This window comes from Balaenoptera ricei, chromosome 4 (genome assembly GCF_028023285.1).
Source record: "Balaenoptera ricei isolate mBalRic1 chromosome 4, mBalRic1.hap2, whole genome shotgun sequence".
Classification (NCBI taxonomy): domain Eukaryota; kingdom Metazoa; phylum Chordata; class Mammalia; order Artiodactyla; family Balaenopteridae; genus Balaenoptera; species Balaenoptera ricei.
This window is the reverse complement of record NC_082642.1, coordinates 28,469,110-28,493,311: the sequence shown is the minus strand read 5'-3', so window position 1 is coordinate 28,493,311 and position 24,202 is coordinate 28,469,110. Positions and strand designations below refer to the sequence as shown.

Here is a 24,202-nt window from a genome sequence, read left to right as displayed (position 1 = left end):
ATCCCCCCAACAAAAACCCTCTGTATTTTAAAGTTATAGTGTATATTTTCATTACTTCACATTATTCTCTTACCCTCTATCAGCTAAGTATCATGTATCAGCTGTTCGTGTGTCTATCCCTTTGGAAAATTTTAATTTGATACTTTTCTTAAAACAATTGCTTGGGGTCATCACTTTTATCTGACAAACGGTAATCCTTTTCAAATTGAATTGAGCAACCTTCAGTTTGAGCCCATCAGTTTTAATGACTCGAGTAAGAACTTGCTATAAATCCACATGTAAGGCTAACAGCACCTATGCTATTAAATCTACCACGTGCTGTTGTTATCTGTGTTTTGGATACAACTAAGGGAACAAACCAAAGCATTAGTAATTGTATATTGTTCCTCTGGCAACAGAGGCCTCCTCTGGACTTTGTTCTTCAGGATTATGTGTTTCAAAATTTCAGAAAGTTAACAAATAAGATGTCTTAGTATAAACTCTGAGCTTTAGGCAATAGCTCTAAGATTTCTCTTGGAACAGCTTAACTGGAATTTTTTTTTCTTCCTCCAAGAATGGCAGTGATTCCCAAATTCTTGGGATTGTGGAGACATTCTAAGAAAGGCTTACCTTAAGGCCACGGCCCCACCTTTGAAATCCAAAGGGCTCTTTCTGGCCTTTCTTCATTTTGAGAAATGTAATGTTTGTGGAGACCCTGTCCATAGCATGAGGTGAAGTTTTAGCTGACTCATACATTAGATCAATTCATAAATATTTATCAAGTCAACTCATAAATATTTATCAAGTTATGATTAGTCACCAAATCACACTGGCTTGTTTTTCTGACATAGCCTGGGCTCATCCACAGTGGATGAGACTTGAAAGTTTGAGGCCTCATTGCCAGAAATAAGGATTGGAGGTAAGATAGGCAGGTGGAGGGTGAACCTTTGGGAAGCATGTGCTTAAGTTACTTAGGGAAGGAAAAGAGTGGAAACAAGCTCACACTTTGGAGACTGAGCCAGAGTGGTTGCTTGGCTTCTAACGTGGAAGAGGGCTTGGGGCTGGGGTGAGGTGACAGGAGACTTAGCTCTCCCCCTACGTGGGCTTTTCTGGGTTCCAATTTGAGAAGTCAGGGGAAGGAATACATATAAATACAAAGAGGCATGGTGCACATGGGAAAGTTTATCTACTAGAAGATGAGGAGACAGCTGGAGCCTGAAGGAGCAGGATGAAACTCCCAGTTTATCCACTGAGCCCCTGACCCTTTCAAAACTACAGGCCAGTCTGGCAAACATTAGTTGTGTCTCACCACTATACTACATTGAATTACCTTCTGACATTCCCTTCCAGTTGAAAGCCTGCTTAGCAAAAGGTGTTGCACGACCCGATGAAATTTAGCAGAATAGAGTCGGGAGGCATGAGGAGCACCAATCTGATCACGGAGTTACATAGATAAGGGTGCCAGTGTCCTTGGAATCATGATGTGGGCAAGTTGTACATCTCTCAGCCCTCAGCTTCCTTCTCTTTAAAATGGCAACAGTACCTAAGTGAAGTGCAGTATCTGGCACGTGGGAGGGACGTGGCAAACGTAGTTGGCTTCCCTTCTAGTCTGTCTGTGCAGAACACACTGCAGAAAGTTTGTGATGCCTGCTCTCTTCTCCTTGCAGATTGTAAAAGTATTAGACAGTTAGACGTTGTGTTTGTGCTGGACCATTCAGGCAGCATCCTGCCCCAAGACCAAGAAAGCATGATCAACGTCACTATCCATTTGGTGAAGAAATCGGATGTTGGCCCGGACAGAGTTCAGTTTGGAGCGCTCAGATACTCGGATCATCCTGAGGTTCTCTTCTACCTCAATACGTACTCAAACAGATCAGCCATCATTGAGCATCTGAGGAGGCCCAGGGGCACGGGAGGGAATACCTTCACTGCCAGGGCTCTGAAGCATGCAAACAACCTGTTCATGGAGGAACATGGCAGCCGTCTCAAGCAAAACGTGAAGCAGATGCTGATCATCATCACAGATGGGGTATCCCATGACCGAAATCAGCTCAGTGACGTGGCTTCGAAATTAAGAGCCAAAGGCATCATCATCTATGCAGTGGGTGTGGGAAAGGCCGAACAAGAAGAACTGGAGACTATGGCGGGGAATAAAAACTATACTATCCACGTCAGTAATTTCAACAAACTGAAAGATATTTACCTGCCTCTGCAAGATAGTATGTGTACCAATGCACAAGAGGGTAAGTTGGGCTGTTAAAGTTTCTACAGGGATAGCAATACAAGTTTACACAAAAAATAAATGATAACTTGGCTTCCCATTACCTGGGTGTCACAGGATGAACATTTCTCTGCTCAGGCTACTAGTTTTCTCATTTCTGAAAGAAATGTATTATTGATTAAGCAAGAGCCTAAAGGTCCTTTGCCACCATATTGAAGACATTATACAAGAAGGTTTCAGAAGCAGTCCTTGCTATCTGGCCTCCCTGTTTCCTTTTTCTTGGCAGAAAGGACTCTTCTTAGGGCCATATTCACCTTTCCTCATTTCACAGCTGCCCATTTGCTTAATGACCCCAAGTGCAACTACTCGGTATCAGTTTCAGGCCAAACTCAAGTGGAGAGTTTCATGGTTTAAACAGATAGACTTTTGTCTTCAAAGTTCCAGGGCCCTCTAAATGGGATTGTTGGCATCCTGTAGGGCCATTGGAAGTCCAAGTGGTACAGTGAGCTTTTCTGGATAAAGGCCAGGAATGGGGTAATAGATACTGGCTGCTAGGAACCAGGAGGGAAGGGGCCAAAGCTGATCCATGAGATACCCCGGGGCAGGAGGGGCTGGAGGCATCACATCTGAGTGAGGAAAGGGTGAGATTTGCCACCTGACCTCAAAGCAGCAGTTATTGACAAGTCATCTAGGAGATCTCTGTGCCTCCTTGGAAGGCTGGAATCCTGGCCAGATATTAATCCAGGCCTCCCGACATGGCAGATGCATCAGTCAACCAGCTAACTTCCTTTCTTCTTTCCTCTTCCCTCCCTTCTTCTGACTTCCTTCTCTTTTTCCTTTCCTCCTCCCTTCCTTCCTCTCTACCAGTTTGAAACCTGCTTTTGTATCCAACAGAAATCATGTTTTTACAACTGACATTAACTCACTCTCATCTCTGTGAAATAGTCCAACCCCAAACAAAACCTCCCCCCATATCCTGTGTCGGACCAGCATTTGCTGGGCTGTGTGAAACTACATCTGACCTCCACAGCTCTACTTTACTTAAGTAAGCAATAAATACATCTTCTTGGTTTCAGATACTGAATAATGGTATCATCTTTAAGAAAAACATGACTTTTCCCAAGGGAGTGGGGCCAGCTCAATTCTTGCACCTGTCTGGTCCTTCCCTAGACTCTCACCCTTGCCATCTGTCCTGCTGCCTTCCAGACCATCCTTAGCACGGAGTGATCTTTCTGATACACACTGCGTTGTGTCACTGATCTGCTCACAGGTTACAGTTCCTAAACTCCTGAGATCCACGTAGCCCCTGCTGACATCTCCCACCTCACCTCTTGCCCCCCATTTCACAGTATCTCCCATCATCCTGAAATTCCTCCATCTTTGCATGCATCATTCCACCCACCGCGAACACACCAGCCTGCCACTTCCCTTGGCTGCACCTAGCTTATCTGTCACATCCAGCCTTTATTTGCCAGTTTCCTGACCCAGCACCCGGCAGTGTCCCAACCGTGTCCCTCAACTCCTGCACCTTCTATTTCTCCTAGTGGTAGCACTTAACACATACTTGCTGTTTCCTTATCTGTACCCATCACAAGACTACAAGCTCCTTGGGCAGGCTTGGGCTCTTGTTTATCACTGGGTCCTCACCAAATCTAGGACATTACTAGGACTACAGTCTTTTCCTAGGAATATGGGGACTGCTTTCTTCTCATCTTCCACACCTGTCTTTTTGGAGGTAGATGCTGAGATGGAGTTTGGGATGCAAGAATTTTATTAGGGAGGCACAGCTGTGAAAGAAAGGGGGGAAGGCAGAACAGGCAGTAGAAGTCAGCAATGCATGCTCCGTCATCTCCGTTACCTTCCGTGATCACTTTAGTGCTGCCCCATCCCAGCCTTTGCATTTGAAGGGAACCGAGCATCATCCCTTGGTTATGGACCATTTCACACTGGACTTCAGGGAGATGACCCTGTACCCTGTTTATTAACACTTGCCCATGAAATTTTAATATTTGGGTTATGATATCATTAAAACAATTTGTAATATAAAAAAGTGCTGGATTTAAGGATAAAAGGGACCTAGGTACCAGCTCCTCTGCATAGTAATTGTGTATTCTGAGGCAACTTACTTAACCTCTGAATTCCATTTCTCTACCTAACAAACAGAATAATTCCTCATAAGGTGGTCATGAATATTAACCATTATTGTATGCTAAACAGGTTTTTTAAATGATAATTTTCAACACAAATGTAAAATGGTAACATTAATAGTAACAGGATTACTAATAATAGTACAGTGGTACTTGGCTTGGGTGAACATTCCAGTATGGGTATGTTGAAGGGATTTCAAGCCTTTGTAATGACCTTTTAATGAATATATTCAACCTAGTCAAACGTCTTACTTTCTTTCTCAGAGTAGTGTTCAGTGTCCTTTCAAATGAATCATGTAAATAATTAAAATTTGAAACAAAGTCTATTAGCTTTCTCCTCCCCACTATTTTTTCTTCTCTTTGAGGGCCAATAGTGGTTCTCTCGTCTGTTACCTTATCTCAATTTGCCATGGATGTGAGGATTTAGTAAAGCAATTCAAATATTTGAGCAAAGGGAAAATTTGGAATGATTCACAAGGACAGTAACTGATTTATTTTTTCAACTGCAGTCTGTAACATTCAAGAAGCCGATGTGATTTTCTTTTGTGATGGCTCTGACATGGTATCTGATTCAGACTTTGTTACCATGACAACTTTCTTGTCAGACTTAATTGATAATTTTGACATTCAGTCTCAAAGGATGAAAATTGGGATAGCACAATTTGGGAGTCGCTACCAAGAAATTATTGAGTTGCAAAACTCTCTGACTAAAACCCAGTGGAAGTCTCGAATTCAAACTATCACGAAGAGCAACGGGCTTCCGCGAATGGACTTGGCCCTGAAACAAGTGAGCGTTATGTTTGAGCAATCCGCTGGTGGGAGAAGGAAGGCTGGTATCCCTCAGACTTTGGTGGTTATCACATCTGGGGGTCCCCGTTATGATGTGGAAGAGGCAGTGAAGACTCTGAGAGAAGATGGCATTTGCATTCTGGCTTTGGGCATAGGAGATGTTTATAAGGAACAGCTCCTGTCAATAACGGGCAATTCTGAAAAAATCATCACTTTTAAAGACTTTGAAAAACTAAAGAATGTGGATGTGAAAAAAAGAATGGTCCGTGAAATCTGCCAGAGTTGCAGGAAAACCAGTGAGTGCTCCCTTGCTCTTTCTTTGTTATTATTTGATTGCAGCTTCCCAGTTGTCCATTTCCTAAGGTGTCTGTGGGCGAGTCCAGCAGAACACGTGTGCGGTGAGAATAGACATCTCCTCTGTTTCCAGAAATTGAGATCGGTCAGCCTCCCTCAGAGACAGGGGAAAGGGTGCAGAGGCTGGAGGAGGCCCTGAGTTGTGTCCCCTGGTCAGCCCTGCCCCCCAATGTAATCCAGTGGTTATGCTCCTCTAACACCTGGAACTCAGCCTATTTCTACCCTCTCTGCTTCTGGAAGTCCTAGAGCAATGCCCTGCATCCCACAGGAATTAAGTAAAATAAACATGTGCTGATTGGACATTTTCCTATTTTAACTTTGTTAAACCATCTTGTAAGGGATTCAGTGTGTGTGTGTGTGTGTGTGCGTGTGTGTGTGTGTGTTGTCCATCTGTGTCAGCACACATCTGGTACATTTTCTTCTTTGAATGATGGCATTCATATAATCATGACATAGTAAAGATTTGAATTGTCCTTGGGGATTATTTAATTTCCAGAGTTCACCAATGCTGATGGCTACAAAGGTCGGGTGGGTCATGGAAGTGAGTCAAGTGGGCAGGGAGTGAAGAAAATGAACTCAGGGCCATGGCTCATCTGATGACGATATCATTCTTCAGCTCCAGCTGAGAGTTGCCATGTGGGACTCAGGTTCTGTACACTTGGAGCTGGGAGTTGGGAGGACAGAGCAACAGTGAAGATTAATATTTTGTGGAATTTGCACAACAGGCAGAAATTCCCCAGAGTGCTTCTGTTTCTAAACTCGTTATGATGGAAGCGACTTCTTTTACAAAACACATTGGTTTTTCCAAGCTCTCCATTGGGGTGCTCACTGGGGGCAGATGACAGTGGTGGAGGAACCCGAGACTGGAATCAGAACGCCAGGGTTCCCACTCTGGTTCGGCAGCAGCAACCTCCATGCATGACCATCTCCTCGTGTGTAAAATGAGCAACTGGACAGGTTCAGGGGTGACCAAATGGCAACTTGTAGCTGAATTGGGTTTGTCCTATTTGGTGTTGACAGCTTCTTAATTAATTGATAACTTTTACAAACTGGAGATATTGCATTAAAATGCAGATTTCAGGTTTCTTTTTGAAAAATCAGACAATGTAACCACATTACGCCCCGTTTCCCACATGGCTACTCTCAGCTGGAACTGAACGGTGAACAGATGGGTCGTTGCTCTGCGTTCATTTTCTCATTCCCTGCCCACTTGACTCGTTGACATTACCCTCCTGGCCTTTGCTGCCATCTGAGTTGGTGGCCTCTGGATTAAATAAACTCTAAGGACAATTCAAATATTTAATATGTTATAATTATATGAATCATAATGTCATCATTAAAAGAAGAAAATATGCATGCACGCACACACACACAAACATGAGGCCAGCCACTGAGAATAAGACTAAACCATGATTAGACTTCAAACAGTTACTGAAACATGTAACATTTGAATGGGACATGCAAGGGCGGGGAGGGTGAGGGTGAACCTGTGCTACAGTATTTTCCTTCTTGGACACTTTTGGGTCCTAGAGACCCTCCAGCCCTAGACCATGACTGCTTCCCCTTTTCCTGCCTTGTCTGCCCTTCCTTGCTCCTGTTTGCTCATTAATTTGGCCTTATTTCCCTTGTTCTCCAGACTGCTTTCTGGACATAGTGGTCAGCTTCGACATTTCCACTCACCTGCTGGGGCAGCCATTGTTCTATGGCCACCCCCGGCTGGAATCATACCTCCCAGGCATCTTAGAGGACATTACCTCCCTCAGGGGTGTGAGCTGCGGGGCAGGTGCAGAGGTACAGGTGAGCGTGGCCTTTAAGGTGAACAGTGACCATAATTTCCCCGCCAAGTTCCAAATCTACCAGGAAACAATATTTGACAGCCTACTGCAAGTCACCGTCAACGGGCCAACGCACCTGAATGCACAGTTCGTGCAGTCCATGTGGGACACGTTTAAGGATACGTCTGCATCCCGAGGACAGGTATCCGTGTCACATTCTAGCTCCCATCTCCATGCTTTTGTATTGGTTTCTCCCTCCCAGTTATATGTTTTGTTATCATGTCATCCCATTCTATGCTTTCCTCTTTCTCTAGGTATTACTCATCTTTTCAGATGGTCTTGGGGGTGAAAGCAAAATAATGCTTGAAGATAAATCGGACAGGCTCAGAGAAGCAGGTAAAGTTAAAATTGAAAAAGTAAATGATGAAGCATGGAATCTGCTGAACAGGTCTGTACCTACTAGGGTGCTCTGGAACTTGGGATTTGCCTGGCCACTTGAAGCAACTGCTGCTGGTGTCCTGCCCAAACCCCCTTGACCAGCTGCCCACTTATCCCCCAAATGCTGCAAACGCTACAGCCAAGTTCTTATACCTGTGACCTTCTATAGATGTGTGCCCTTGACTGACCCCAACAGTGACCTGATGCTTGGAATGGGGGTTGGGGTCACACATCCCACCTGAGGGATGGGAGCAGGGGTAATTATTTCAGAGGGAAACAGAAACCCAGCACTCTTGCCTGAAGTGGGTCAACTCTGGTACAGCCTACACTCCAGGGACCCTCAGGAATCAGACCCAGGTGAGGACTTTACTGAGACACATCCTTGCTCACAACCTCCCCTTCCCTTTCCTGCTTCTCTCTCTCCCTCTGTAAGCCACTTACACATAGATTCCTCTCTCAGATTCTGCTTCTAGGGAACCTAAGACACTTTCTATTGTGTCTGATTTTCCATGGGAAAGATTGCAACATGGATTTTGAAAAACACTTCTCACTATACCTCCCCTGTCCATGTCATAGTTTCAGAAGAGCTGGGAGCTAAGTGCAGAAGTGGAGAGTCACATACAGAGACAGGAGGCAGGCAGGTGACTGGCAAGTGGGGCATGTTATTGTAGGCTTCCTTGGTGTAGCCCTCATGGCTTCCAGTGTTCAGCTTCCTTGGAAACTCCCAGGGGCCATAAATGTCCTGGTTGTGTCACTCTCCCTTCTTGAATCCCTACTATACATTCCCACTGTTCTTAGAATATCAAATTCCTTCATATGGCCTGTGAGGCTTTACAGGGTCTGGCCCCACTTCCCACTCAGCTTTACCTTGCTGCTCACACTCTGTTCCAGCATCAGAACTTTTTCCATTCTCCCTCCAATGTCCTTTTCAACCTCACCCTCCCCACACTTGCATGTCCTCTTTCCTTCTACCTGGTACTCTCCCCACTCTCACCTTCCCCCAAGTTCTTCTCACCACCTCCCTTCTCTGGTTCTTTCCCTTGACCAACTTCCATTCATCCTTTAGTATCAGTCTAGACATCAGTTCTTCACAGAAACCTTGTGTGACCTTCCAAAACCGAGTTAGGAGCTTCTTCTTCAGACTTTTGTAGCATCCTGACCCTCTCCCTGGTACAATGATTAATACATAATAGACTCCTAATAAGCAAATCTTTGTTTAATGAAAGGAGGGAAAGAGTAAATGGACCAGCAAATGAATTAATGAGTGAGTGAATGGGTGAATAAATGAATTCCTGGGTATGGCCAGGAGTTCAGCTGAGACTGGAATCACCCTGGGCTTTCCTCAAGCTTCCAGGGCCCACCCAGCTCCCAGGGTGTTTGGCAGTGGAGATGATTTGAGAGCTATTTACATTCTATTTACAAATTTTGTAATTGATTTACAAGTTAATGTAATTAATTTACATTCAGAAAAATTCATAGTTCATAGCAGCACTATTTACAATAGCCAAGACATGGAAACAACCTAAATGTCCATCGACAGATAAATGGATAAAGAAGATGTGGTACATATATGCAATGGAATAGTACTCAGCCACAAAAAAGAATGAAATAATGTCATTTGCAGCAACATGGATGGACCTAGAGATTATCATACTAAATGAAGGAGATCAGACAAAGAAATACAAATATCATATGATATCACTTTTATGCAGAATCTAAAAAAATGATACAAATGAACTTATTTACAAAACACAAATAGACTCACAGACATAGAAAACAAACTTATGGTTATCAAAGGGGATAGTGGTGGGGGAGATAAATTAGGAGTTTGAGATTAACACATACATACAACTATGTATAAAATAGATGAACAACAAGGACTTACTGTATAGCACAGATATTGAACGATATTCAATATCTTATAATAACCTATAATGGAAAATATATATATATATTCTGTTATATATAAATATATAACTGAATGACTCTGCTGTGCCCCTGAAACTAACACATTGTAAATTAACTATACTTCAATTTTTTTAAATGGTGAAAAAAATAAATTAAAAAAAAAATTACTAACTACCATGTTAAAAAAAAAAATTCAGAAGAACTCTGAAGATGAACAATATCCTTTCTTAAAAAATTGCTTTCAAATGCCCAAGAACTGCATTAAGATTAGTGGTGAGGAATTAAACACAATTTTCTGCTAGTGTTTTTCTGTAAGATTTCTTAGATTTCATGCCGAGATCAGGAACCAGTGCCTCATGTGTGTACTGAAGATGCAGGCAAAGCGCTGTTGGGTTCTTCAGTATCAAGAACACTCTTTTCTCTTATTTTTCCCCCCTTTCTGATTCTTCGAGTCATGTTCACTGAATGGAAATGAGATGGGCTTTTCTTCTTTTTTGTGTACAATTCCTGGGGTTTTATATCTGTTGTTTTTACTGCCTAGGACTTGATGCTTTGCTGGTGGTTTCCCTAAACTCAACCTCTCATGATGAGTTTTCCAGCTTTGAATTTGGAAAAGGATTTGATCACAGGACTCACCTGACCATTGGAATGAGAGAATTGGGCAATATGTTATCACAGTATCTGGTGAGTTGCTGAAGAAAAAAACCCCATTATTCAAAATGCCCTGGGAACATTGGAATTGGAATTGGAATCTTGATGAGTATTTCCAAAGATTCCCTTGTTTGCCCTAAATTCAGTTACATGGTCTTTAGCATATGAAAAAGTGTGAAAGCCCAGAGCATTGTTTTTGCTTCTCCATGCCCTTTCATCCTTTGTCATCTCGACAAATGAATGCATAGGAAGCTAAAATCCAACCAACCCCTAATCAGATCAAAAGCCCCCAACAGTTTATGCTGCATAAATCCCAGGAAACAAGAGCTGTCAACTAGGAACCAACCAGTCTTGTGCACACTTGACCTGTGGCCATCTGTGTGGTGAGTGCCCCTTCTATAAATAGAGGTCATTTCCTTAGAAAAGGTATGTCACCAGTGCAGTTGCTGATCTGGTGCTCTCTCTTCAGGGTTAAGTCAAAAAACACCTCTTATTCTCTGCAGCCCCTCACCCAATGAGAGAGGACAGGCTGTAGGTGGTGAATTATGATTTATGTCAATTCAGTTCTTATGTGATGAAGTTCCTCACCATAGTTGCTCACTCATTTTTCCTTTTTTCCAGGGAAACATTGCAGAGAGGACTTGCTGCTGTACGTTTTGCAAGTGTTCACGGACTCCAGGACCTCAAGGGGTCCAAGGACCACAAGCCTTAAAGGTGCCATTCAGTTGTGACATGCTTTTACCGAATGGGCTTTGATTTGCTGTAGGTGGAGCTGAGATTGAGTAGTTGGGTTTGCAACCTTTGCTTGATGCTGATGTAATTACTTTGGGCCGTTTGTGTGACTTCTATGGTGTAGGAGCCAGATCAGAAGGGCTCACATTTTTTAAAAAAATATATTTTATTGAAGTATTAATTTACAATGTTGTGTTAATTTCTACAATACAGCAAAGTGATTCAGTTATACATATATACACATTCTTTTTCATATTCTTTTCCATTATGGTTTATCATGAGATATTGAATATAGTTCCCTGTACTATATAGTAGGACCTTGTTGTTTCTCTATGTTATACATACTAGTGTGTATAAGCTAATCCCGAACTCTTAATTTATCCCTTCCCTCCTTCCCCTTTGGTAGTATAAGTTTGTTTACTATGTCTGAGTCTATTTCTGTTTTGCAAATAAGTTCATTTGTATCATTTCTTAGATTCCATGTATAAGTGATATATGATATTTGTCTTTGTCTGAGTTACTTCACTTGGTATGATAATCTCTGGGTCCATCCATGTTGCTGCAAATGGCATTATTTCATTTTTTATGGCTGAGTAATATTCCATTGTATAAATATACCACATATTCTTTATCCACTCCTCTGTTGATGGGCTTTTTGGTTGCTTCCATGTCTTGGCTATTGTGAATAGTGCTGCTGTGAACATTGGGGTGCATGTGTCTTTTTGAATTAGAATATTTTCAAATATATGCCCAGGAGTGGGATTGCAGAATCATATGGCAACTCTATTTTTAGTTTTTTGAGGAACCTCCATGCTGTTTTCCATAGTGGCTGCACCAATTTACATTCCCACCAACAGTGTAAGAGGGTTCAGAAGGCTCACTTTTGATGCTACTATTAAGAATGACTCCCTTTTCTCTTATGTATCCTTGGTGGTGTTGCTCCTTGGCTTTGCAATTTATACTTTTTTTTTTTATGTTTAATCATTCCTTGAGGTTTCTTTTCTCTTTAATTCACGTGAAACTGCTTTTTTTTATTTTTTATTTTTTTAAAGTCTTTTTTTTTTAACATCTTTATTGGAGTATAATTGCTTTACAATGGTGTGTTAGTTTCTGCTTTATAACAAAGTGAATCAGTTATACATATACATATGTTCCCATATCTCTTCCCTCTTACGTCTCCCTCCTTCCCACCTTCCCTATCCCACCCCTCTAGGTGGTGCACATTAGACAGTTTGAAAGGCGGCAAGAGGTGTTAGAAATGGTGGGGAAAGTTGTGCTTCATCAGCAATGATAGGTGATTGAACTGCAAAAAGAACATAGCACTGCAGATTAATAGCCCTTCAAAAAAGATTATGAAAGATCAATTACACAGCAATAGCATAGATAAATATATCACGGCTCTAAGGTAGTGAAAATGAATGAACTACGGCTACACATAACAACAGGGAAAAATTTTACAAACACAATAATGGCCAAAAAAAGCAAAACACAGAAAAGTACGTATGGTATGATTTCATTTATAAAAAGTTTGAAAGGAGGCAAAACTAACCCATAGTGTCTAGGGATGAATGATTAAGTAGTGAAGTATTTTTTTTTTAAAGTCCGGGAAATATTATCATAAAAGCAGGAGTGTGTTCCCAGGGGAGGGGTGGGGAATTGTTTGTGATTGGGGTATCTACTGTGTCTGGGTACCAGCCATGTCCTATTTCTTGGCCTGGGTGGTGATGACACAGATGTTCACTTTGTAATAATTAAGCTGTACCTTTCTATTTTATTTACTTTTATGCACTTTTTCAAATGCATTTTAGATATCACAATGAAAAGGAGTCTGGTCTATTTTATTTTAAGAGCTCAAACACGATTCTTGCTCCTGAGTGCTGCATTGTCCATCCTTGTGAAAGGATAATTCATCAAGGACCTCCCTTTAGGTCCTTGTTGTTTATCTATTTTATACACAGTAGTGTGTATATGTTAATCCCAAACTCCTAATTTATCCCTCCCCTTGACTTTTTACTAAGTTACAGTGTTTTGTTTAGCACAGTTTCCTCTATTATTATGTTGCTTGGTAATAGAATTCTATTCCAAGAGCAAAACTCCCCAATATACTGAGCAGACAGTGTGGACCTGTGTTAGAGGGTGAGGAAAGCAAACCTTAAAGGAAATCCTTGCCAAAAATAAACCACGAGGCAGTTAAACGCAGAGGGAGAGATGATAGCAACTTAAATATGCATAATCTTGTTGTTGGAGAAGGGCTTATTCTTTTTTGAGCTCTCAAAAAAGCAGAAGAAAGTAAAATGATCTCTTTGGAAATGTTATCAATTTGCCTGCTGAAAGGGTCCTGGTGGCCACCACTGTCCTCCATGCAACGCCCCCCCCAGGCACAGGGCTGACCCTGAAGCCCTGAGCTGCACTGGGTTCCAAACTCAGCCTCCTGTAGGCATCAGGAGGCCACCTCCGCAGAGGGCTTCAGAGCCAATAACAAGGACAAAAGCCAGACCCAGAACTTGTCTGACTCTCTTCACACTCACAGCCACACCTGCAAAAACCACAACCAGGTTGGAGGAGGGTCTTGCCTAAAATGCCTAATGTAACAAGTTTGAGTTGATGGAAGATGACTAAAATCGAATTTTCTCTCTTTCCTCCCAGGGTTTTCCAGGTCTGAAAGGCAGCAGAGGACACAGCGGAGAGGAAGGAGACCCTGTAAGTTTTTGTGACCCACTGCCCACCATACTTACTGATTTCCTTTTTTCATAAAAAAAGCTTTATTTTCCAGAAGGGATAATGGGGTTTTGTTTATATATTTTTTGTAGTTTGGGGGGAGGGGGAATGGGTTGCTTTTCTTTTATTTTTTCCTTTTCCTTGTCTTAATCATGAGGCACTTGCTAAACCTACTTTTTGGGAGAAGGAGGGAGCAGGCTTACCTACATTTTGCCTGGCACTTTTTTGTGGGTGGCAGGGAGCTGGACATCCTCTTTATTGCCCCTGCACAGGGTGAAACTGGGTTATCCGTTAGGGGCTCTCTCTGGACCTGCAGCCCAGTGCTTCTGACATGGAAATAGAAGATGGCAAAGCACCCTCTAAACATGGTGTTGTGGTCCCATGCCACATGTGGTTTTCGAATCTCAATCTTTGACCCCCAAACCAGAGCTCTCACTTGGTTCACCAAATTATAAAAATGGATTTGGAGGAACTGAAACCATTTAGGTGGCTCCATTGGGATAAGAAAAGCTTAGGAGGCATCCAGCCTGCATCCAGCCCCTTAGAATCCTTATCTGCACAGCAAGTTGTGATTAAAAGTATAGGCTCCCAGATTGGGATTGACATATATACACTAATATGTATAAAATGGATAACTAATAAGAACCTGCTGTATAAAAAAATAAATAAAATTCTAAAATTCAAAAAAAAAAAAGAATAGTAAAATCATTTTTGAGATCTGAAAATAAATAAATAAATAAATAAAAGTATAGGCTCCCAAGTCAGACAGTCAAGGGCTGACCTAGACGTGAAACCTTAACAAGGTATGTAACTTCTTGACCCACAGTTTCCTCATCTGTAAACACTTATAAATTCCTCTAAGACTGTAGTTTATCCACCCTGTACCTGCAGAGGGGTCATGGAGCCCACTGAGCCAGCCAGGGTTTGAGTGAGGGGAAGAGTGTCACCCAATGCCTGACTGTGAGCCCACAGCTGGCTCTCAGCAACTGTGGCCATAGGTGAGGCCTCCTGCTTTTACTGGGAACAATCCTCAGAATAAAGAAAGCAAAGCAGCAAAAGGAAAATCACCTCTCCCCTCACCTACCAGGAAAGGAAGAACTAAGTTCATTGCTAGATGAGTATTTATCCACACAGCAAACCATTAGCACCTTCTGTGCACACAGATCTGAGCCAGGCACCAGGGACACAATGGGAAAAGAGACAGTTGGGGGTTCCTGCTCTCAGGAAACACAATATCGTTCTTCTCTTGAGACTCATTTTACTCTAGCCCTTGCCTGTATTTAAATATTTCCTGGGAGAAGGCAGACTAACGGGAGAAGCACATGTCATTGACCTTGAGTGCTCTTCCCTGTGTGGATGCTCTAACTTTGGGGATCTTTAGCCTGGTGGTCCTTCCCATGAGCACTGGCTTGGGGCAGTGTCATTTCCTATCAACTGCTTCTACTCAGTTCTTGTCCCCTGGCACAAACTTGCTTCTCTGCCGTGAGCAAATCTGAGTTTTCCAGGCCAGCGTTAGGGCCTGGGCAAGATGTTAGGGCCAACATGTATCAGTCGAGCATTGGGAATGTTGCTGTGAAGTGAAGTGACTTCAAACCTTTGGCTGTGCTTTCTGATAAGGGCAGGGAAGCAACTGAGCCCATCCCACACCTTTGTGTGATCTTGGATCTGTAAGGAAGCCCTGAAGGGAAAATGCTTGAATCGAGGGGAAAAACAGAGTTAATTAATGAATTTGCAGGAGAGTTTGCTTTGTCTAGAGCTCAGAGTGCTCAGCTGCTCTGGCTTCACTCTTGAAAAGTAAACAGTTGGCAGTTTCTGGCAAAAGAGTCACTTTGGATACCTGTTTGGGTACCTTTTCTTAGGGAAGACAAGGAGACACTGGACCCCAAGGAAACAGAGGGATTGCAGGATGTCCAGGGGAGCGGGGTCGAAAGGTAAATATTGTATTTTAAATTCTCTATGGCATCCTCTCCATCTCCTCCTTCTTCTGTGTTCTCTCTTCCATCCCCCCTCCCACTTTCCCTTTCTCCAATTACATGTTAGTTTCCTCTTCTGCAGAGGAAGTCTATTTAGTCATCTCAAGAAATTTTGAGCATTATTAAATTCCACCTATAACCTCTTTGTCGTTGGAAACCCAGAAGCAACTAAAGAAATACAAAATCACTCTCTTAACGGAGGCAGCCCCTTCCTGCCTCAACAGACTGTGAATCCACATTCTCCTTGACATGCCAGTGAGAGATATTTAATCTTTTACAGGGAGCCAAAGGATCTGCTGGATATAAGGTACTGTAGTTACTTCTTCAGTCAAATTTCACTTCCTAATGGACTTAGTTTACTGATAAGCATGTGGCAGAGATCTCCCTTGACCTGATTGCTGCCCATCTTTGTCTTTCAGGGAGAACATGGAGACGATGGGATTGATGGACTCGATGGGGAAGAGGTAAGCCATTTTTCTTCAAGTACCGTGAAATCATCATGAAGTTGATGTATTTCTTTAATGGGAAATTTTGCCTTGTCTTCTTTTAGGGCTTTCATGGACTTCCTGGGAAAAAGGGAGAAAAGGGTGATCCAGGATCCCAGGTAACACTTTTCATTACACCAAAGAAGGAGAATTTGGTGTTAGAGATGGTCTTAATTGTTGTGTGTCACAGGTTATGAGGAATAAAGTTGACAGCAATGAAGCCTATTACCACCGAATAGATGCTACATCCCCATTTGGGGCAAGTGGGTAACTATGCAGTTTTCAAGAATTTCCAGCTAGAAAGATTCAAGACTTGCAAGGATCTTCTATGAGCATGTTTTTCAGAAGTCTGCAAATGAATGCATTTGCCTGTTAGCAGCTTACCTCTTCTCTTTATTGTATCAGAAAAAAATAAAAAGCAAGAGAAAGAGACAAAATTATTTTGGTGGCCTTGGTGTAGCAAATCACAGAGAAACATTTTTTTATTTTCAATTCATTTTGACACTCATTAATGTGTGCCTCCTTGGTTCCAAGTGGCTCTCCTTTAATGTTCTGATTCACTTATTTATCAAATACTTCTGAATACCTGGCATTTGTCAGGCACTAAGTTATGTGCTAACGACTCAGAGATGAACCACACTGTCCTTGTCTTCAAGGATCCCCTGGTGTAGTTGGAGAGACAGACATATCAATAGCTAATGATGACACAGTGTGTGGTTGGGGTCATGTTATAGGTAACTAGGTGGGAGCCCAGAGAAGGGCACCAAACTCTGCAGGGTGGGGAGGGAGTGCAGGAAACCTTCCCGGAGGAAATTATCTCTGAGCTGAAGATGAATAGGAATTAGTAAGATGTGGAGAAAGGGCAGTCCAGACAGAGGGAACAGTATAAGCAAAGACATGTAGGCTTGGGGACCCTGCAAGTTGTTCTGCTTTGTGTGAGCTTTAGGGTACAGGTGGAGGGAGGTGAGGTTCAAGAGCGGGTGGGAAGAGCTGGTGAAGGCACTGGTGAGCCAAGGAGGAGGAGTCTGGATTTTAGCCATTAAGGAATGGGGACCCTTAGAAAAATTTTAAGTAGGGAGGTCACAATTGAATTTGCACTTTAGAAATATTCCGTGACAGTAGTGTGGAGGATACATTGGGGATGACATAGAGGCAAGGCAAATATGAGAGGCAGATCTGTAATAATCAAGGTGAGAAGTGATGAAGACTTCAAGTAAAGCAACAGACACAAGACCCATGAAGGCTGTAACAGGGTCCAGGCTGGAGTGAGGACCTAGTGTGCAAAATTTAAGGAAGCACTCTTTCTCAGAGTGAAGCAAAGCGTGAGTGCCTGCCTAAATTTTGCACCCTAGGTACCTTGTTTTTCTCACCCTAGTTCTGACTCCGGGATATCAGATCTCCAAGTAGCCAGAGGAGCAGAGAGTGAGAAGCCAGTCAAAATGCCTGCAAGGATCCCAGCTTGGGCAAGTTTAGTTGGGAACAGTTGAGTTTGAGGTGACAATGGAACATCCCAGTGGTGGTTTCCAGTGGACAATTTAATTACAGATGTCAGAAGTTGCTAGACTGGCTGGGATGTCCAATACGATACCCACTAGCAATATGTGACCAGTAAATTCAAATTAACTAAAATGAAAAATTCTACTCTCAGTTGTACTAGCCGCATTTCATGTGCTCGACAGCCAACTATGGCCAGTGGCTACCATATTGGACAGTGCAGATGGAGAATATTTCCATCCCTGCAGAAAGTTCTGCTGGGCAGTACTCTGCTAGACCATAAGAAGTTTTCCCTTTTCCCAGCCTTTTTATAAATAATCCTGACTATAGGCTTAAAACTGGACCTTGTACTGCTTGAGAGGTCAAAGGGAATCTGGCTGGGTTAGAGGAACATGGATCATTTTGTCTGATTGATTTTCTCCCCTCCAAACACCACGACCCATGACATTTTAACACCCTCCTACAAGCTAACTCAGAAGCTCATTTTATTTTTTTCAGGGCAGCCCAGGTTCCAGAGGCCCTCCTGGGGGATATGGGGAGAAGGGCTTCCCAGGGGATACTGTAAGTTACTGGGGCCCAAGTGGCTCTGAATTGTGTAGTTTACTCCACACTTCTTGTGTCTCCTGCTAACCTGTAGGCAAAGGCATGTCTTGGGAAGGGGTGGTAGGTGTTGACTGAGGCTTATTGGTTTGGGGAGAACCTGCATCTGATTTGGGCTGATTATGTCAAAAATTCAGAGATGGGAACTAAAATACCATCTTATTCATCCTTATATATCTTGAGACTTTCAAGTTCCTTTGGGAATGAAATTTCTATAATTTTGCTTATTGGTTTTCTAACCTTATTGATTCCCTATTTGAAGACTCGATTATAGGGGAATCTTACTACACCTTTGAGAGACTGGCATAAGCATGTTTGGATGAGTGCATCAGTGAAGCTGCCAGTACAGAGAAGGGAAAATTCGCCATAGCTTCAGCAAGCACTCTTTTAATTCTTCATTTATCACTAAGCCTCCTTCAGACTTGGAGAAATATTGTTTCATTTTTTTTTTTAATTTGTGAGTTTCAAATATGGAGAATTTTCTCACACCTCTCATTACTTAACCCAAATTAGTTTAGTTCTTAATATTGTACCATTTTGAGAAAAAAAAAAACCCTGATATTTCTTGATTCTAAAGTACTTTTAAAACCTTCCTCTAGGGTAATCCAGGACAAAGCAATAACATCAAAGGACAAAAGGGCTCCAAAGGAAAACAAGGAAGACAAGTAATTGGATCTATTTTACATATATGTTGAGTTGATTAATTCTGTTATCGAGCTGAGGCTTTCCTAAAGTCTAAATTAATTTAGTAAAATACATAACAGTTTTTCTAACAATCACCCCTAAGTTCCCATTTAAGAGAGCCTTATTTTCTTAAAATAAGGTATGCCTGTAGTAGGTTACACCTCTATAGGCAAAGTTATTAAGTTTCTAGCAGGTGATATTATATGGGGAAATTGGTCATTAGCAGTGCGTGTTGCTATACCATTTTCCTCTTTAATGGATATATACCCAATAGGGTTAATATGCAGAAACATTCTGGCATGACACATTTGTTCTGTTTTAATAGTGCTTGAGATTTTTATGCTGATGTCTTTGTCATTTACTCAGAATCTTTTGCCTTATGATCTTGGGGGAACAATTGTGTTTCTAGGGTAGAACCGGCCCGAAAGGGACACAAGGCAGTCCTAGTTCCAGAGGGAGCAGGGTAAGTATTTCCGTGGACATTTATTTCCCCTCCTTATCACCTGGAGATGCCAAGAGGCATTCAGAATATGTGTCACTGCAGTTAGCTGATCCAGGGCAGATATACTGACACTGTTGTCATTTGGGGCCAGGTAATTCTTTGTTGTGACGGGCTAGCCTGTGCATTATAGGATGTTTTGCAGCATCCCTGGTCTCTACTCATTAGATGTCAGTAGCACCCACTCCTCCCCAGTTGTGATGTCCAAAAATGCCTGCAGATCTTGCCAAATGTAGTCGAGAGTAATGCGGGATGTGGTGGTGGGGCAAATTGCCCCTGGTTGAGAACCACTGTGACAGTCTGCCTTTCCCTTTCCACCTTCCAGAAACTTTTAAATGTCTTTGAAGGGAGCCAGTGACTTTCACATAAAAACCTTCCTCCAGTAGCTTAGCATCTTTGAGCTTCTGTAGAATATTAAGAAATAGGTAAATGTGCTCTCTTCCTCCTCATATGTCACCAAAGGAAAGAAGAATCACAGATAAATTCTTCCTGAATAAACCAAAACATTGGCGATTAGGGCCAAACCGGTGGCAACCTGAAGATGCTGTGGTAATTTTACAGCATCCCATGTGATATCAAGCTTAAAACAGAAATGTTGGATTTCTGCTTCTTTTTAAGGAACAACCAAGAAATCACTTTTCCCTTTGTGGACTACCAAAGTTAGAGAGGATATTTATAATGTGTTAGAAACCCTTTCATCATGCACTCATTATTCTCAAAAGAGAATAATGTCCAAATGTAGATTTGGCCCTGAGTTTTGTTCACGAGGACACTGAAAATACTTGGCTTCCTTTTCTGTCACAAACTTGGAATCGTCTCACCACTTTGAAAGCTGTGGCTGATTGCCTCTCCCTCTGGGAGAGATAGTGGATGAACGTTTTAGTTCTTCTTGCCTTTGTTTATCTTGACTCATAGTTCTTAAGGGAGGTCTGCAGTTGGATGGCTTAGGCCTCCCAGTGCTTCTGGTGAAATTCTTTGGGACTTTGCCCTCCTCTCCATACAAGAGAATTACAATTAATCAGAGGAAGCAGGAGAGCAGCAAGATGAACTAAATGCTATAAATGTTAAAGACAAATATGTAGTTTTGTTGGTTTAAGAGAAAATACTTTTAGTTTGAAATAGCTTTATAACTGTCATCATTAATCAGGCACTTTTAAAAAATAGTGGGGTGGGGTAGGGGATTATTACTTGGACAAACCAGCCAATGAGTTTAAGTCACTCCATGGACAGGAGGCTCTCAGCCTCCCTCCCCCATTCTCACCCACTTTCCTGCCCATCTTCTCCTTTGTAATTAAACAAATCAACATGGATGGATATAAAACAATGGCTTTTCTACACCCTCCTTCACCTTTCCAGTGAAGGCTAGACTTCTCTATGATGGTCAGAGGATCTTAAATGGATGACAAATTCTAAAAACACAAGCAAACCTAAGACATCTCCTCCCACATGACAGAATTTCAACCTGTGTAAATTAATTGTTGCCCCAGCTATTGACAAAGCAACGGATCCATGTACTAAGAACCAGAGCATTTGAAACCATGTTCCAGGCCCATTGCCTTTGGCCTGTCAGGCACAAGGAATACATATAAATAATAGTATTTATACTTCTAGAGCACATATTTTGTGCCAGGTCCTAATCAAATCACTTTCAAATATTAATTTGTTTAATCCTCATAACAAATATATCAGGTAGATACTATCATTATATCCATTTTACAGATGAGAAAAAGCAAGAAACCTTGGACAAGTTGCCTAGGATCAGGATAGGTAAATGGTAGAGCTGGGGTTTGAACCCAGGGAGTCTCACTCCTAATCAGCCAGGCTCAGACCTATTGTGCAACTGCTCTGTGCCACCCAGGCTTTAAAGGGCAGGGATGAGCTCAAGGCTGTCTGACTTCTGAGGACACATCCCTAACCATTGTGCTACTAAAATAGGAATGCTATTTTATCCTTGCTTTTTAATGTAGACAGAATTATGACATCATGGAAACAGTGGCTTCAAACTTTACTGTTTCTGCTCTGCTTTCATCTGTCAAGAGTTCTGTGAGTCACATCAAGGTACAAATGGCTGACAAGTTACAATGGGTAACTTCTCCCAAAGGGTATTTGCACTTTAAAAGCAAAGAGTACCTGAATCGAGGGGTAGAACCTCCGTGGAAGAATTCTAATCATCAGCCAAACTGGTGAGGTGATATTTGGTCAGGTGTTTTATTCTAAGGAGGTTCAGAAGCTGGGCAGTTGAAAGAAAACTGCTGCTCTGAAATCATTTCCATGGCTACCTTTCCAAGTGAATGTAGGAAGAATTTTTAAGTATTTGTTTTGTACATAAAATAATCATAGTTGTTTATCACTACACAAAGTAGATCAATGGGTGAGATGTTCCGTGGCTCTCTCATCGAGACAGAGGTGGGAGGTGAGGGGTGAGAGCAGACATCATTGCTATTTAGGGAGAAAGTTAGGATCTGGGGCTTGGATCTTCTTCCTGCTTGGCTGCCCTCTGGAAAGCAGAGACAGCCACTAGGTGGAGAGCCTGCACTGGCAACTTGAGGTAGCTTCTGGAGAGGTGATGCCAGATTTTAGCTTCAGACCAGCTTTTCTCAGACAACCCTGATGGTGGCATTTGGACCAGCACAGAGCTGACCTGACCCCATCAGCCATTTCCTCCTTGGAGAATTCCATGGAGTCTAACCCCAGTGGGCCCATGGGAAGCACTGTGTATAACGAGTTTGTACTCCCCCCTAAGATACCATCAGGGACCCAGGACAGAGTGAGACGGATATGGCACAGCTTGTTCTCATGCAGGAAACCTCTGATCAGCAGACAGTACTTTGTAGGATTTGCTGGAGAAGGGAGGTATCAGACAGGTGCTTCAGGATGATTTCATTCTCCAAACAGCCTCCCAGATAATTGTCAGGGTTGTCAGACTGGAGCTAGGTCTGTAATGACTTTTGGGTTGGTTTGCGATCAATCCTCCAAATGTTAGTTGGTAATTAAATGCCCAGTGTGTAAACTTGTCTTTGGAGAGTGATTCGGGGAAACCATTTCTGCGAGCTGTTCATTACTCAGTCTGTCAGGGACAAGACAGGTCAGGTTGCCTCTAAGGAGTCTCCATCCAGACACCCACACACTAACATTTTGTCTTTTCTGATCCAGGGAAGAGAAGGCCAGAGGGGGGTCCAGGGTGCCTCGGTAAGTATCCTTCCCCCCCACCCTGTCCTCTGTGGGAGGTGAGGCCAAGGAGATGTCTCACAGGCAGATGGTACTGCCAATGAGTTAGTGTTTGATGCGGCTGCTGTAGGAAGTGCTGAGCACTGGACATGAGCCCCACCGACTGGGGGATCAGTTAGACTGCCAGACACAGGACAGGGCTGACCTAAAGCAAGCCTCCTTCACAGACACTTCAGAGACAGGGGACCTGTGCAGCCCTGCAGGCTGTGCTATTCACACACCCTGGGCATTGACTGCAAGAGAGTGAAATTCTGTCTTAGAGTAAGAAATGACCTGGAGTTCAATTCTCAGACATTTTGGAAGAGTACAATCCTAGGTCAAGTAGGGCATGAGCCAAGAGTCAGACAAGACAGTTCCTGGGTACCATGGGTACCATGCCCTGAAGCCCTGGAGCACTATGAAGAGAAAACGTATATGGAAACCATGTGAAGAGAATCTTAACACTGAAAACTCATCCATCAGGGGGAACCAGGGAACCCTGGACTTAAAGGTGCATCAGGAGCCAAAGGATTACAAGGCTTACAGGTATGTTGGAATATTTGTAATACTGATAATGCTGTTATTCTGATGGGAAGATGTAGTTCTGTATAAAAAATAAATAACTGAGACAATTTGAAGCTGCCCCCGCCATCCACCATGGTACATTTCTCTGGGATTCTACATTTCCCATTGTGGGTGGGTGATTTTGCTCCGTCAAAATTTGTAGCTCACTGATAGAAGAAAGGCTTGCTCTTGTGTATACCTGGCATCATGTCTGCATTTTAGTCATAGTGAATTATTGAGACCTTAATACTATGTTAGTAATCAGTATCTAGATCAACAAATTGATTTTTCTTAAGTGAGGTCCTGCACACAGACTCCGATGAAGAAAAGTTAGGAATTGGCAACTATTATTCACCTCTTCCAAAGCTGACTCTACAGGGGGTGACAGTGCTTCTGGAATATCACCGATAGGGCTCTATGTGAGTCATCTGCATTTTTTCTTGGTCATAACATTAGTGAGATGGGCATTGGAATTAGGACATCTCTGTTTCTTTTCCATGTCAGAAATATGCCAGGGTCATCCTAGAGAATGGTTTGCAACACATGGGTACATAGTCACCTGATGGAGTCTACTTTAAGCCTGAACTTGTCTGGAAGGATCTGCCTACATAGATGTGCCCATCCTAAGACCTTTCCAGGAGTTCATTTTTCTTCTAGAAAGTTCTAGATTCTTCATACTAAGACTGAATTTGGAATTCTCTTGAGTGGTTCTGGTGTCCTCTAGAATGAGTAACAATGGGACCAGCCTAAATCCATCCCCAGACTTTTTAGGGAGAGGGGTGACATTACCTCAGCCCCTCCAGGGTCCCTCTGATGCTCAGGCTGTGAACCAAGGCCAGCCCAGGGGCTGTAACCACCATTTGCACTGGGCAGCCAGAACATCTTACAGCTACTGCTTTGGTGATGAGAAACAGTACCAGCACCTCTAGTTTTTCTTTCTGTGTGAGAGAACCATATGAGATCCATGCATTTAATGGGAAATAT

The 24,202-nt window shown here is 42.6% G+C and overlaps 1 protein-coding gene across 1 annotated transcript in view; it reads left to right on the top strand.

Annotated features, from left to right (window-relative positions):
- The window catches only part of COL6A5 (collagen type VI alpha 5 chain), a 111,513-nt gene that overhangs the window by 22,826 nt on the left and 64,485 nt on the right, over nucleotides 1-24,202 (top strand). The window contains exons 6-21 of the mRNA XM_059921933.1: nucleotides 1,647-2,222; nucleotides 4,857-5,432; nucleotides 7,127-7,467; nucleotides 7,580-7,661; nucleotides 10,153-10,295; nucleotides 10,884-10,976; nucleotides 13,641-13,694; nucleotides 15,572-15,643; nucleotides 15,966-15,992; nucleotides 16,105-16,149; nucleotides 16,236-16,289; nucleotides 18,163-18,225; nucleotides 18,864-18,929; nucleotides 19,358-19,411; nucleotides 22,601-22,636; nucleotides 23,138-23,200. Coding sequence (XP_059777916.1) covers nucleotides 1,647-2,222; nucleotides 4,857-5,432; nucleotides 7,127-7,467; nucleotides 7,580-7,661; nucleotides 10,153-10,295; nucleotides 10,884-10,976; nucleotides 13,641-13,694; nucleotides 15,572-15,643; nucleotides 15,966-15,992; nucleotides 16,105-16,149; nucleotides 16,236-16,289; nucleotides 18,163-18,225; nucleotides 18,864-18,929; nucleotides 19,358-19,411; nucleotides 22,601-22,636; nucleotides 23,138-23,200 — 2,345 coding nt within the window. The remainder of the gene's footprint in view (nucleotides 1-1,646; nucleotides 2,223-4,856; nucleotides 5,433-7,126; nucleotides 7,468-7,579; nucleotides 7,662-10,152; nucleotides 10,296-10,883; nucleotides 10,977-13,640; nucleotides 13,695-15,571; nucleotides 15,644-15,965; nucleotides 15,993-16,104; nucleotides 16,150-16,235; nucleotides 16,290-18,162; nucleotides 18,226-18,863; nucleotides 18,930-19,357; nucleotides 19,412-22,600; nucleotides 22,637-23,137; nucleotides 23,201-24,202) is intronic.